Raw genomic sequence first — 14,361 nt, 5'->3', positions numbered from 1 at the left:
GGGTGGGAGGGGTGGAAAGTGACCGTTTCTACAGGTGATAGTCTTGCACAGGTGGCCGTCCGAGCAGGCTCGACTGTACATACAAAGTAGGAAAAAACTTCATGCCCCGGGCAGTAACGTGATGATGGGTTGAGAGCAAGCATTATTAGGTTATGGGAGACATCTTTTGCAAGAGTCTCCAAGCTGCTAGGGAAAGGTGTGTACGTGTACCTCGCGGAAATCCGTCGCGTCTCGCCTTGCCGACAAGTTCATTCGGGTCGCCGTCATCCTCCGTGTCATGAAACCTGCCAGATTGGCTCTCTTCCTCCTGGTCCAGGGCGTCCTGGTACTCCTCCGCTCCGTCACTCTCACTTTGACTCTCCTCACGCACCGGCCCACCGTGGCCACAGTCATCTCCGACTGAACGACCTTCACCTTCTTCTTCGGGAATTTCTGACGGAGCAAGCGGTACTGAGTTTACGACTTCATCCTGCAGCATGCTGCTCTCATTCCCGCCTGGTGTCAGGTTCGCTTCTGTCAGGTTCGTGTCAGCCGGTGGGGGTTCATTCGCCGACAGGGTCTCTCCAACAAAGCCAGCCCTCGTCGGTGAGGACAGCAGCTCATCAAACTCCCTGACATCGACCTCCGTGTCCTCCACGGCGCCAGCTGCCACATCCTTATCCTCAGCGGCGTCACAACTCTGTATCTCAGTCGACTTGAAAGGGGATCCCCCTAAGTTCAGAACAATCTCTGAGGACACCGCCGCTATTGCAACATCGACAGCTTGCTTAGAATCAGGTCCAGACACCTGTTCAACCAAACTCTCGTCGGTATCTCCTGATGTCTTGACGTAAGCGTGGGGACCTGTACGTTCTTCCTTCAAGATTTTTGCGTCTGAACTTGCAGCAGCCCTTTCAGAAGAAAGAATTTCCCGTTCTGGTGCCCACACATTACAGACATCTTCCCTGTTCTCTGGCTCCTCACTTCCACCAGCTGCCCGTTTTTGAGTTGCCTCCAAGCCTGGATCGAGCTCAGGACTACTGCCACTTTCCCTCCTGTTTTCCTTCTCAGGAGAACCGCTCGACAGAGAATAATCTTCTCTTGCTGAAAAATTTACCCCCGTTTCTTGACATCCATCGTCACCTCCAGATTCATCCTTGCTGGTGTTCTCACAAACATCTCCGTCCTTATTTTCCTTGTCATTTTTTCTGTTATCTACAGTCTGTAAACCGTCATCAGTCCCAGGCACTTCATTCTGGCCTCCTGGGGACACACCACGACCCACCTCCTCACGGTCCAGACCTTCCTCTGTTACAAAAATGTGCATGGGAAAAGAAGAAAATCTGTTAAAGACACACACGTCATGCAAACACTAGCGGACGGGTGGTGAAACAGAACACAAACATACCATCAAAAAGCTGGTCAGTGACACTTGGCTGAGACACACACAGAAAATCTTGTACAGTGAGAAGCAAGTGTGACACAAACGATACGCCATTGAAATATGTACGATTTCCAGCAAAATAAGTAGTGACCATTAAGGGAGAAAAAAAATGTACGATGGCATCTCATGTACATATAGGGCAGACCATTAATTTTCGTAAAACAAAAAAAAACCCATTAGCTGGTTCCCGCCTCTGTCGGCTGGTAAAACGGGCTGAATTATTTCAAACCTCAACAACTATTCAAGAGCAAGTCCATACGTCAAGCTTTAACTTCACTGTTCTGACTAACCAAAAATAAACCCTCCATGAAAACTCCTACAACATACCAAAATTGTCCATAGTAGAGCACAAGCAGACAGTGCGTCCCCCTAACTATATATGTCTTTATGTACAAGCAGACAGTGCGTCCCCCTAACTATGTACGTCTTTATGTACAATCAGTCTATCTTCGTGTCCATAGTAGAGCACAAGCAGACAGTGCGTCCCCCTAACTATGTATGTCTTTATGTACAATCAGTCTATCTTCGTGTCCATAGTAGAGCACAAGCAGACAGTGCGTCCCCCTAACTATGTATGTCTTTATGTACAATCAGTCTATCTTCAGGCAGTGTTCATCGTGGAAGTATTGGAAGTCAAGCTATTGAGGTGGTAAATTTACCAGACGCCACTAAAAAGGGTAAAGCATCCTGAGACAGAAAAGGTAGACGACAGATCACCAGAATGTATAAGTGGACTAAAACCAGGTGTAACAAATATAGCTACTATAAATAGACAGCACTCGTGTAACACATATCGCTACTAAAAATAGACGGCACTTGTGTAACACATATCGCTACTAAAAATAGACAGCATATCGTTATTAAAAATAGACAGCACTCATGTAACACATATCATTACTAAAAATAGACAGCACATCGTTACTAAAAATAGACGGCACTTGTGTAACACATATCGCTACTAAAAATAGACAGCATATCGTTACTAAAAATAGACAGCACTTGTGTAAAACATAACGCTACCAAAAAGCAGACTTCAAGAAGACAACGTGTCCACTGTTCAGTGGAAGACTCCATCAAAGATCGCTTTTCCAAATGGCGCATGGCCGAGTGGTACAGTAAGCAGTCACCATCACCCTACTGTTATAACTGACCCCCCAAAAATATTGCTTTTTTCACAGTTCATGTCCATTTACTCTAGCTTGTTCACTTTCACCTCACTGCTGTCAAATCAAGATAAAACGACATCCCTCTGTTTAATCTTCTCAGATTTTTGCATACGCGTCTAAATCTTGGATAACCAGCAGAATCAAAAAGCCCAATCATAGAGGTCACTGCAAACTGAGGTTCCGACACCTTTCTTTGATGTTAGCCTAAAGTGGGTAGAAAAAAATAATAGGGAATTTACAGCATACACATTAAACATTAAAAAGTTGACACATTTTCCTCAACGTTACACTTTAACCCACACAGCGCAGTCCACCAGATAGGAAGAGCACTTTCCTTGACTCACGTGGAGATGCCTTGACTGTTGTGAGATGAAATCTTTTTTTTTTTTAATTTTAGAGGGTTTTACGGCGCTCGCAACTGCATAAGGTCATATGAGCTTCAAGGGGTGGGTGTCAACAGAGAAGTCTTTACAGGAAATCAAACTTATTTTGCTCACCTCTCTAGTTTCAACAGCACAAAGTCTGCTTCGACTATCAAGGCACCCCGGAAATAGCGGGTCACAAGAGAGTGACAAATATACAAAAGAAGCAGAGGCAAAATGACAATAGTAAGGATTAAGAAAGAAAAAGCAGCAGTTCCATGTTATAGATCAGGCACAGTTATGGGCGTGACATGAATCAGCCCATTTACAATTCTACTGCGCTTGAACGAGAAATGTCCCCCCTTTGGGAATGGCCTAAAGACACTACAGTCAGTGGCACTGCCCCGCGGGGTAAGATGAAATCTAAAAGTTTACACTGAAATGTGGGGCAGGGTGGTGTCACTGTCTCAAAATGAACGATTTTGTAGGCTAGGTTCCTGTATGTCATTTATTTTATTGATCTTGCGTATGCATCCGAAAAGTGGTTTTTAATATAGGGCCCAAATAGAGAAAAAATTTTATTACTGGATCAAGATCTTTTTTAAAAATAATTTTGTTTGGTCGCTGGCATGCAGGAGTGTCATGCAAAGTTTCGAGGGCCTGGGTAAATTAATAAATGAGCAAGAATTTTTTCAATACAGACAAATGAAAGTGAACAAGCTATGCTATAGAGAGAATGCTCTGTCTGCTTCACAATTGATTACTTCCTATCCAGTGACAAAATATGTCCTTCATCTCAGCAATCATGTTTCGCCCGTCCTTACTCGTTCCACACAAAAATTTGTTTGCAAACACACTTTCCCAAATATCATTTATACCCAAAAAATAAGATATATTATTTGCAATGTGGTTTGTTCGGAGACTTTTGAGAACCTCATGGAAGCAAAAGAAATAATACGAGGAAGCACTGAAAGAAGCGCACGTGGGCCGCTCATTATTTAGAACAATCAGGTAACGACAAATGCAGTTTCTAGGACATTTGAATCGACATAAAGGCTTTGAACATCTTTCTTTCACTGGAAAAATAGAAGGCAAACGAGGCAGGGGTAGTAGACCCGGAGAGACTTATTTGGAAGAACCTGAGGAGATGGGTGACGAAGAAACACCAGGATAAAAAGGGATGTTTTTCCGAGAATCCAAGCAGAGAAATGAATGGAGAACCGTGATCGCCAATGTCTGTTTCAGATCTCTGGCACTTTAAGATGAGGACGATATATATATACATCTGAAATAACGTAAGCTAATTTTGACGTGCTTAAAGAACGAGTGAGAAAAACAACACAAAAATCCTGTGCAGACTACTCACGGACAACACAACATCTGAGGTGGCAAACAACACAATGAAGGCTTGATACACCATGCACAGCTGGCAGGGACCACACAGGCAGGCTGCTCCATCCTAAATACTTTTCAGCAGTTTTCTACATTTTCAACAAGGAGAGAAGACAACAGCACTCATCCCCCCAACCCCCAATCCTTGCCCCCAATCCCAATATCTATTTTTTTAAAAGACTACTGCACAATAATTTGACCTCAATAAAGCAGACAAGAAAGGCATAAAAAAGCATCTTAACACAGATCAATGTGTTGAAGTATCAGGTTTGAAAAGTAGAAGCTGCTGTTTTACATGCACTGTTAAAGGAAGAAAACCAAGCAGCACTTGGACTCAAACACAATTCTCTCAAAGCACACCAAAGACAAACACAGTTCTTTTACTACTGACAGAAATCTCTTCTCAATCTGAACTGTTCCCAACATGTTGGAAACTTCCCCATGAAAACTGAATGTTTTATCTCCATACTAAAATGGAGAATCTCTAAAGACATCCTGCCTTTCTTTTTTGTTTTTTTTTCAAAATCCTCCAAGCAAACTCCTTTTACCTGTCAAATGATATTTAGAAATCTGAAAAACTCTACTTTAAAAAGAAAACAAACTTATAAACACTTTAAATGAAAAGCAGGCAGAGAACAAGAGCCGAACAGAAAAAGTCAGAACAGTACACGAGAGAAGTTGGGAAAATCTTAGCTCAAAAACCCGACTTCTGAAGGGTAAGTCCAACAACCTTCAGAGGATGTTCTAAGCATTCCTTGCGAGAGAAACACGCCACTAACCTTTCTCTTGAGGTATTTTGTTTTGTGAAGGGTTCAACTCTTCCTGCTGACGCTCTATTTCTTCTCTCACCCTCCTCATTTCTTCCTGTCTTCGCTGAAGCTGAACAGCAGCATCTCTGCAGCATTGGTTAACGGAATAGACAAGGAGAAAATGATTCAAATTCAAAATAAGGCAAGAACGAGTAATGAGAAACACCAAGGAACATGTGGCTTCCTGATTTTTCCATGAACACTTTAAATGAGTGTCCTTTCGTGTATCGCGACCTCAGTACTTTCTTGTCGTATCTCCATTTTTTTAAAACAGTGAAAATGTGACATCTTCTAAAGCTCACTCTCTGTTGTGAACTGTTTCCACTGTTGTTTAAACTGGAGATACGAGAAGAAAGCACTGGGGTCGCGGTATATAGAGTTAAAATCAGGCTCACCAACTGTTTCACAACGCAATCAGGGACACCCAACGTTATATATATAGCACCAGATTACTGAACAACAAACCACATGACAACAGCACAACTTTACATCGTGTGGAGTAGCATTGCCTCCTGGGTCATCAGACTCTAAAATTCCCCATTGCCTAATCCAAGATAGCCCCAGGAAACTCACGACAGTTGTCGGCAAGCTAGTATAATATATCTTGTTTTGGTCACTATCAAATAAAAATAGTTTGACCGTCAGTGTCTGAGGATGACCAATAAATGTATCTGCAGAGGAGGATATTACTTAATAAAGAGAAAAAGAAGAAATTTACCGACTGTGCTGTCCAATACACTTGTATCAACACTATTCTTAGAATAATGACGCAATACGACATACACAACGAGATTAAAACATAAACAACTGTATCAGCAAAAATATATTATAAAAATAATAATAAAAAGCATTTGTATAGCGCATATCCTTGCTCAACTGCAAGCTTTATTGCGCTTGATAATCTGTACCATTACCCCACCAGACCCAAGGACACTCACAAGCACTCTCAGCTTCCGCGGAGCAGACAAGAAAAGAACTGCTCAAACTTAAAGGGAAGAGATGTTCCGACTTTTGGATTTATCTGGAAAATCTGCAACTCTGAGGTGTGCTCCCATGACATGAGGCCCCAACAAGAAGAAAAAATACAAAGACTTAACACTTTGAGCCCTGTGCTCCTGAGGCTAACGTGTCCCTCTGTCTGTCCTGAGGCTAACGTGTCCCTCTGTCTGTCCTGAGGCTAACGTGCCCCTCTGTCTGTCCTGAGGCTAAAGTGCCCCTCTGTCTGTCCTGAGGCTAACGTGTCCCTCTGTCTGTCCTGAGGCTAACGTGTCCCTCTGTCTGTCCTGAGGCTAACGTGTCCCTCTGTCTGTCCTGAGGCTAACATGCCCCTCTGTCTGTCCTGAGGCTAACTTGTCCCTCTGTCTGTCCTGAGGCTAACGTGTCCCTCTGTCTGAGCTCCTGAGGCTAACGTGTCCCTCTGTCTGTCCTGAGGCTAACGTGTCCCTCTGTCTGTCCTGAGGCTAACGTGTCCCTCTGTCTGTCCTGAGGCTAACGTGTCCCTCTGCCTGTCCTGAGGCTAACGTGTCCCTCTGTCTGTCCTGAGGCTAACGTGTCCCTCTGTCTGTCCTGAGGCTAACGTGTCCCTCTGTCTGTCCTGAGGCTAACGTGTCCCTCTGCCTGAGCTCCTGAGCGATATATGATTATTACAAACATCCACGAGATCATCAAAATTACTTTCCCCATATCCCACTCAGGGTAGTCCTCGTCATAACCAGCACCTAACTGAGAAAGATCTTCAAAATAATCCTTGGCAAAAAAAAAAAAACTGTTTTCCGCGGGCACTTTGTCCCAGGCTGGCCAGGTAGGAGGTAGGTCTGGATCACCGGTGTACCGGTGGCTAGGCACACGGGTAATTTCGCGTGCCACCGGTAGGGCTCAAAGGGTTAAAGAACTGCAGAACTTTGCTTTGTCCAGTATTTATTCTGCTTCCAAAGTCACCTCAAAGACCTACTCAAAACTTATTAAAAAAAGAATTCGTTTTAGAGTTGCCTTTAAAAGAAATATTATCTCATTCAGCTCTAAAAAGGAAATTCAAAACTACAAAAACCATTCCCCCAATAATAGAGACTACTATTTTTTTTAAACAAAAAGTACAGTAGTCTCCGCCTAAACGCACAGTGCTCGGGAGGGCTCATTTACATGCACCATGAGTTTACGAGGAGCGGAGCAAACCGGGGAAGGGACACAACCATCTTGGAGGGCTCCGGTGGCCGAGTGGTTGGTGGGTTCAGACTCAAACAGGTTTGAGAGACTTCCCTCTGATGTTTCGTTGAACAAGTACTGCACTTTCTTAGTTCTTCAAACGCAGCTGATATTAAGACTATAGTGCTGTCAAAATTTCGTGGTGTGACTTATTGTCAAATATCTCAACTAATGAACACAAACTCTCCAACATACTGATCTCAACAAATCTCAACATGTAATATATAGCAAACAGATTTTCAGCTCCTGAATTTTCTCTCTATATATATGTTTTCTTTGTAATTAAAACACGCATGAGGCGAACTTTGTACATTACGAAAAGATTTCAGCATCTCACTGATTTCACTACGTGCATCTCTCTCTCTCTCTCTCTCTCTCTCTCTTCTGGCGCTGTGGCTTCATAAACGGTCAGCAATGCTGACAGCACGCAAGAACTCAACACTTGCCCGGGGGTGCATGCTAGACTGTAGGTCTTTAACTGCAGCCACTAACCTACTAGAAACCTTCCCTCAAAGATGCACTTCGAGAGGCCCATCAAAAGACATTTCAGTCACTCAAAAACATATGGCTCGCCCAGTCCTATAGTTTCATGTGTGAGGACAATATAAGGAGTGAAAATGATATCCATCCCTTTCAATACGTTCATTGTTCTGCGCAAAGAGCAAGATTCGCCGAACATCCAGTTGTTTAAGACTTGTCTTTGTATATTTATAAATGATGCAAGCTGTCTAGTTTGTGAAAATTTCTGTTTGTCAATCTCTCTGTCAGCATGTATCACAGATCTAAGTGTGAATTTAGAGGAGACCATGCGCATGTACCTTTAAATTATATGTTTTTTTTTAAAAAAAGGTCAGATGACGAAAGCGCCCGTTTGAACGGAGCATGCCTTTATCTGTTGGCAGGTGTTTAAGCGAAGACCACTGATAACCAAGCAGGAAAAGACTATCCCCAATAATAATGAACAGATACATCTTTTATTAAGTCTGAGTAGTCACTTAAGTTGCATGACAAAAATTTTGTTTTAAAAAGGAATGAAAATGATGAGAAAAAAAAAAAACAATTGTAAGGCAACGTGGTGAAATCAGGCGCTCGTCAAAATAATGAAAGTAAAGTTAAAGAAAGGGCACTTTTCCGCTGGTTTGGCTGTTTCTATTGAAATTTTTTTTTGGGGGGGGGGCCTTAACACCTTCTATGTCTATTTAAGAACCCATTTCAGTGTGAATTATATTGAAAAATGTTGATTAAAGGCACAAAAAATGTAAATTGTCACTTTCCATTGACTCTGAGGCTTTGCAAATAACCAAACTTCGGCGGCCATTTTCTCACCAATTTTAACTCTGAAACCAGGCGACCCCCATATCATTCAATCGCAAATTCGACATGTACTCGAAGATAAACTGGTAATTTTTTCATCTACAGCAAGGCAAAGGAACAAGCTTTAAGGCAATACCAACAACTCCACAAGCCCAAAAATTGACGAGCGAGCGCCTGATTCCACCGCGTCGTGACACAATTATAAAAAAAAAAATACTGCAGAACAGAAAGGGCAGCTTAGTTCACAGACCTTTTGACCCAGACCGGCTGAGATTCATCCGTCTCCTGCTGGGAGCTGTAGGGAGACTCCAGCGACATGCTCTTGCTTCTCTGAATGGCAGACTTGATGTCAGCTATAGCCATGTCCAGGGCTTCACGTTTCATCTTCAAATCATCCATTATGGCTTGGGCGTCCATCTCTTTGGGATGAACATCCTCCTACATTGTCAAAAACAGCAGTCAGAGATTGAAAAAGGAAGCAGCGGTACAGAAAAACATTTCTAAAAACTGCTATGGTTCAGTAAGCGTTTTACGACACTTGCAACACAATTAGGTCAGGTAAGTGCTGAAGAATGTAAAGGTATTTCAGAGAGTAACAAACCCCCAAAAAGGAGGAGCAGAGATAAGGACATCAGTAGATGTTTGATAGAAAAGAAGGAGCAAACCACACCAGTGCACCTGCCAACCACCCACTGCAGTAAGATTAAAAAACGAAGCTCCGGCACCGAAAAATGTTTTTTGTAACTGCTATTACTACGCACCATTCGAAACAGCAGTGTGGGTAAAGACATTCACATCCCCACCACCATTCCAAACAGCAGTGTGGGTAAAGACATTCACATCCCCACCACCATTTAGTGCAGGGGAAAAGCAAGATAGACAAATAGAAATTACAGAGAGAAACAAAAGATCTGCAGGTCCTACAAATGGCACTCTCCAACCACCAGCTCAACACAACAGTACGAGACTAAAACTAAAGATTTTTACAAAACAGAAAAATCACAAGCAACTAATCATTACCCTGGAATTACATAATTCTATCTCTTTAGTACCTAGTTTGGAGAAATATGAATTTAAAAAGTGTCCTCAAAATTCGGTGGCGCCCTCTTCGCAAAAGCGCACCTTTAGCGAACAGAGTTATCCTACTTGAGTTTAAAAAATCAAAATGAAACTAGCAAGTTTTTTAATTAATTTCGGAAGAACGCTTTTTTAAAACGGTTACGCTGACAAAAAACCTCTTCCAGAGGAAAGGGTGATTGTTTTCTTCGTTTAATTTGACTTTAGAATGAAAGGCGAGAGGTCATTAAAATTTTTAAAAACTAAAACTCCGTACTGAACGAACCCGAACTGCTGATGAACAGCAGTCGATCTGCGCACACAAAGAGGTGCTATTCCTATTCTTCTTCTGGGAAAACGAAAGAGAGCTTCAAAACAGACTGCAGCTCCATCTGAAGCAAAGAGCATACTTCCTGCGGACACTTTTTTGGCTGAGTGGCCCATCTTGTTATTTACTATCTTTGATTACGATTTTCATAGAGCATTTGGTTTCCGACCTCATGGTCTTCGCGACTCAAAACCAAAGAATGATAGATGTTTCATATGAAACAAGGGGCAAACCTTACCAGAGCACCCGCCAACCGCCCCACCAAAGAAATCACAAACCATAGGACTACTGCAGCCAATACCATAAAAAACTCTGATCCTGCTTTAAATTCTCCACACAGGATCAAAGATGTTCTAGAATAATTATGTTTTTTGTTTTTATTGTTTGTGTTTTTACGCCCCCAACCACACAATTCAAAATATTTTAGGAGGCAAGCTTCGACTGTGCCTGTCAGGGCCAGCCCGGGTGAGAAGAATACAACATCCCTGCAAAAAGACAGAGATGCTTTAACGACATTTCTGTCCATTTCACCAAACAAAGTCAAACCGAACCTCCTATTGACATCAAGACCTCATTATAATCAAAAACCTCTAAATGACATCCGAGTCCAATAAAACACCTCATCATTCAATGAGGTTAAAATTTAAAAACCATGTTAAAGACATTAAAAGCGCGAGAGACTGTATATATATATATATACCTCATCATCGTCCTTGAGCAAATCCTGATCCAGAGCTGCCTTCTGCTTCAGCTGGAGCATTTTGGAGGGTGAGCGGTTGTTCCCCGAGGCGCCCTCGTCAGCGTCGCTGGCCTGACTGCTGGACAGGCCGTCTTCCACCGTGGGGAAGCCAGGCGTGGAGTTCTCGCCCTCCGAGGTGACACTCTCAACCTCCACACTGTCACACTCTGTGTTCTCCGGGGACAGCGTAAAGGCCTTTTTGTCCTCTGAATACTCGCTGTTATTTAAAGGGATTTCCGTCAAGGTTTCTTCACTCACTTTTTCTTGCTCGCCCAATTCCGAGAGCATTTTTTTCTGGAGGATTTTTTCAGGCGAAGGCTCTCTTGAGCTGTCCACGGAGCCACCCCCCTGTTTTAAATTGAGAGAGTCGTTGGAGCTGGAATAGGCCAGTCTCATCCCAACATAGGAATTTCCTTGCTGAACACGAGCGTACTTCACATAGTCGTACTCGTTCTCAATATTGAGATTTTTGGGAACGGGCGTTATGACTTCAATCGCGTTCTCTTTCGTCTTTTCTGATGAGTTCCGGGGTCTCACTTGATTAACGGACTGAGCCTGGCCTAAAGACGACTCGGTTCCTTTCTCATCATCTCCTGCAGACTGTGGGTCGTGGTCCACACGCCTGGCCACCCCGGGAGACTGCTTCAAACCAACCATCAAGGGTTTAGTGCTTTGTGATTTTGCAAATTCTAAACTAAGGTCTTTCTCGTAGTCCTTGACCTCACCGACGACTGGGATGTTGTTCCGTATTTCTAAACTGCTCCTCTTCTTCGCCACTTCTTCTTCTGACCTGCCACTGGGAATGGATTCATTTTTAACAGTCTTATCACGAAGCTTCACTTCTGCATCTAATTCATCTGACGATCCTTTTAACTTCACTGTCGGATGAGGAAGATTGTTAGAGCTCTCAGAGTGATGACTGCTTCCATTTCCAGGGCACTTATTTTGCTTCTCCGCTTTTTGTAGAGCACCCATGGGGAAATGCTCCGACAGTGGCAGATCACAAGCTTCAAACGTCTCCATGTCCTCCGGAGGTATCTCTGCTTCACCAAAGTCAGGAGGATACGAGTCTAAGCTATCGTCGCTCCCACGGCGAGAAATAATGCTGTTAGAAGGTTCACCATCCTCCAGGAGGTTTTGATAGGAAATGGAACTGATTTCACTCGGGTGTCTGGAGTTGTCTTCACCCAGGTGCACTTCCATGCTTAAATTATCCACACTTTCATCCAGAAAGATGCCTGCAATTGGCTCTGGAGGAACCATAGGAGGTCGATGGGGATCATTGCTGTTTCCACAAGCACCCATCTCATTTTCCTCATCAGACTCAACAACACTGTCAGCTTTCTTCTCTTTCATCGACATTATGAAAGGGGATTGTCATTCCTTTGCTTGAGCAGACAATTATTAAAACCTGTGGGCAGAAAAAAAAGAAGGAAAATTACCACCTGCGAGAGCGAGGACATGAATTTTTTTTGTAACTATTTATACGGACATCAATATACATCTATCTATTCAAGGCTTGAGGCTTTCAGCACAGTAAAGCCCCTTACAGTGACCAACTTCATGGAGCAAACATATTACTTTAGCATCTACTTTTGCCAAACGATCCTGCTCAGGTTTCAAGTTTAACCCACCTTTAAATTTTATAACCATCTCTATCACAACCACAATCACTTCTATTCAATCTCCAGCTCTCTGGGATGAAAGAGTTAAAGTAGAAGAAACAAAGCCCGCCTGTGGTGACCATGGAAGGTTCAATGAGTTTGCTATTCTTACTTTCTCTGAAGACGGTGTATTTATTCGACATGTTTATGAGATTCCCTCAATGCCGACAAGAGCCATTTGTGCCACTGCCGTTGGCACTCTCCAATCTACAGCCCAAAAAGCATGGAAGCACAACAACAGAAGGATGGTGTGATTCAAGAGGACAAGGGAGAAAAACTGCAAACCAATTTACATCTGTACAAGGCAACTACCTGTACAATGAAGGCCTTTGCAATACATCACAGTTTTTACTGAAAAAAGTCACAAGGAAATACTCACATGGGTGGTCGATAGAAACAAAGAGGGAAAAAGTAGAGATTACAAATTAAGAGAAAAGAGGTACCAAGCTCAAAACCTGACAGCAACGGAAAAAAGTTCTTCTCTTAGATTTTCTCCTTTCTCCTTTTTTCCCGTTCTCTAGTCCTGTTCCTGCTTTCATCTCCACTTTCTCCCCTCTCCCCTCCCTTACCTCCGGCCTCCTCTTGACCCCTCTCCCTCTAACTCTTGACTCTTTCTCCTGTTCTCCTAGTTTTTTCTTACTGATGTCTTTCAGCCACACCCCTGATCTTAGAGTAGTTAAGATGTAACGCCTGGCCTTCTTCGATAAGGGCAAAAAAAACACAGAGGTCCCTTGTGCAAGTTGCGTTCTTTAAAGATCCCTTGGTGATTCTAAAATCGATAAGAGTAGTAGTAGGCAAGATTAAAAATTCCTACCAAAACTGAAAATACTATCTACTCAGTACATATAGTATATCTTTATATATATATATATATATATATATATATATTGAGAGAGAGAGAGAGAGAGAGAGAGAGAGAGAGAGAGAGAGAGAGAGAGAGAGAGAGAGAGAGAGAGAGAGAGAGAGAGAGAATAGAGAGAATAGAGAGAATAGAGAGAGAGAGAGAGAAAGAGAGAGAGAGAGAGAGAGAGAGAGAGAGAGAGAGAGAGAGAGAGAGAGAGAGAATAGAGAGAATAGAGAGAGAGAGAGAGAAAGAGAGAGAGAGAGAGAGAGAGAGAGAGAGAGAGAGAGAGAGAGAGAGAGAGAGAGAGAGAGAGAGAGAGAGAGAGAGAGAAAGAGAGAGAGAGAAATGTGGCTGCCTGATGGCAAGGGGCCCCACAAAGTAGGAAAAACAGGCACATACAGGAAATAAGTTGTGCCTCAGGTTGAAGAACCAGCAGTCAACTACCCCAGAGTTCTAACACGGGAACACAAAGTAGAAGCAGAAAAAGACTAATCACCATTAAAAGATTATAATACTAATATTCAAAAGCCAGACATGGTATCTGGTATACACATCAAACAGAGATAAAAGAAACTATTACAATGGGTATTCAACATGAAACAACAATGTTATAATTATAATGAAAGCACTAGCATGGTAAAATTCTCTATACTTCAGTTAGGAGAGAGGAGGACTCTCATGTCAACGCTTTTGGTTTCAGTCCACAAGAATAAGAGAAAAAGCTATAATAATTAGAGAGCAAGGCAATGTTAGCAGCAATAGCACCAACAAAGTAAAAAATAATACAGTAGTCTCTGCCAAAGATCCAGGTGCTCAGGAACAAGGAAAATACGGGATCTTAGCAGATGCACAAAAGGGAAGAATCCACAATAATAACTCACGTTCAGGCTAACAACCGGTAAAAAGGTCTCCACTTATTCTAAAATGAACTGACGTAACCCCTGAGTGGGTTCATGACTACTAACGGCGAATGAACTGACGTAACCCCTGAGTGGGTTCATGACTACTAACGGCGAATGAACTGACGTAACCCCTGAGTGGGTTCATGACTACTAACGGCGA

At 42.8% G+C, this 14,361-nt stretch overlaps 1 protein-coding gene across 1 annotated transcript in view; it reads right to left on the bottom strand.

Moving 5' to 3' along the window:
* Positions 1-210: 210 nt before the first annotated feature.
* Positions 211-14,361, bottom strand: part of LOC101851299 (reticulocyte binding protein 2 homolog b) — a gene marked incomplete at its 3' end in the record, with an annotated part of 19,910 nt that continues 5,759 nt past the window's right edge. The window contains 4 exon segments of the mRNA XM_005108494.3: positions 211-1,287; positions 5,123-5,238; positions 8,919-9,106; positions 10,753-12,202. Of these exon segments, the coding sequence (XP_005108551.2) occupies positions 211-1,287; positions 5,123-5,238; positions 8,919-9,106; positions 10,753-12,153 (2,782 nt within the window).

This window comes from Aplysia californica, unplaced genomic scaffold (assembly GCF_000002075.1).
Source record: "Aplysia californica isolate F4 #8 unplaced genomic scaffold, AplCal3.0 scaffold00693, whole genome shotgun sequence".
Lineage (NCBI taxonomy): Eukaryota > Metazoa > Mollusca > Gastropoda > Aplysiida > Aplysiidae > Aplysia > Aplysia californica.
The sequence above is the reverse complement of the archived record's forward strand: the minus strand, read 5'-3'. Positions and strand labels throughout refer to the sequence as shown.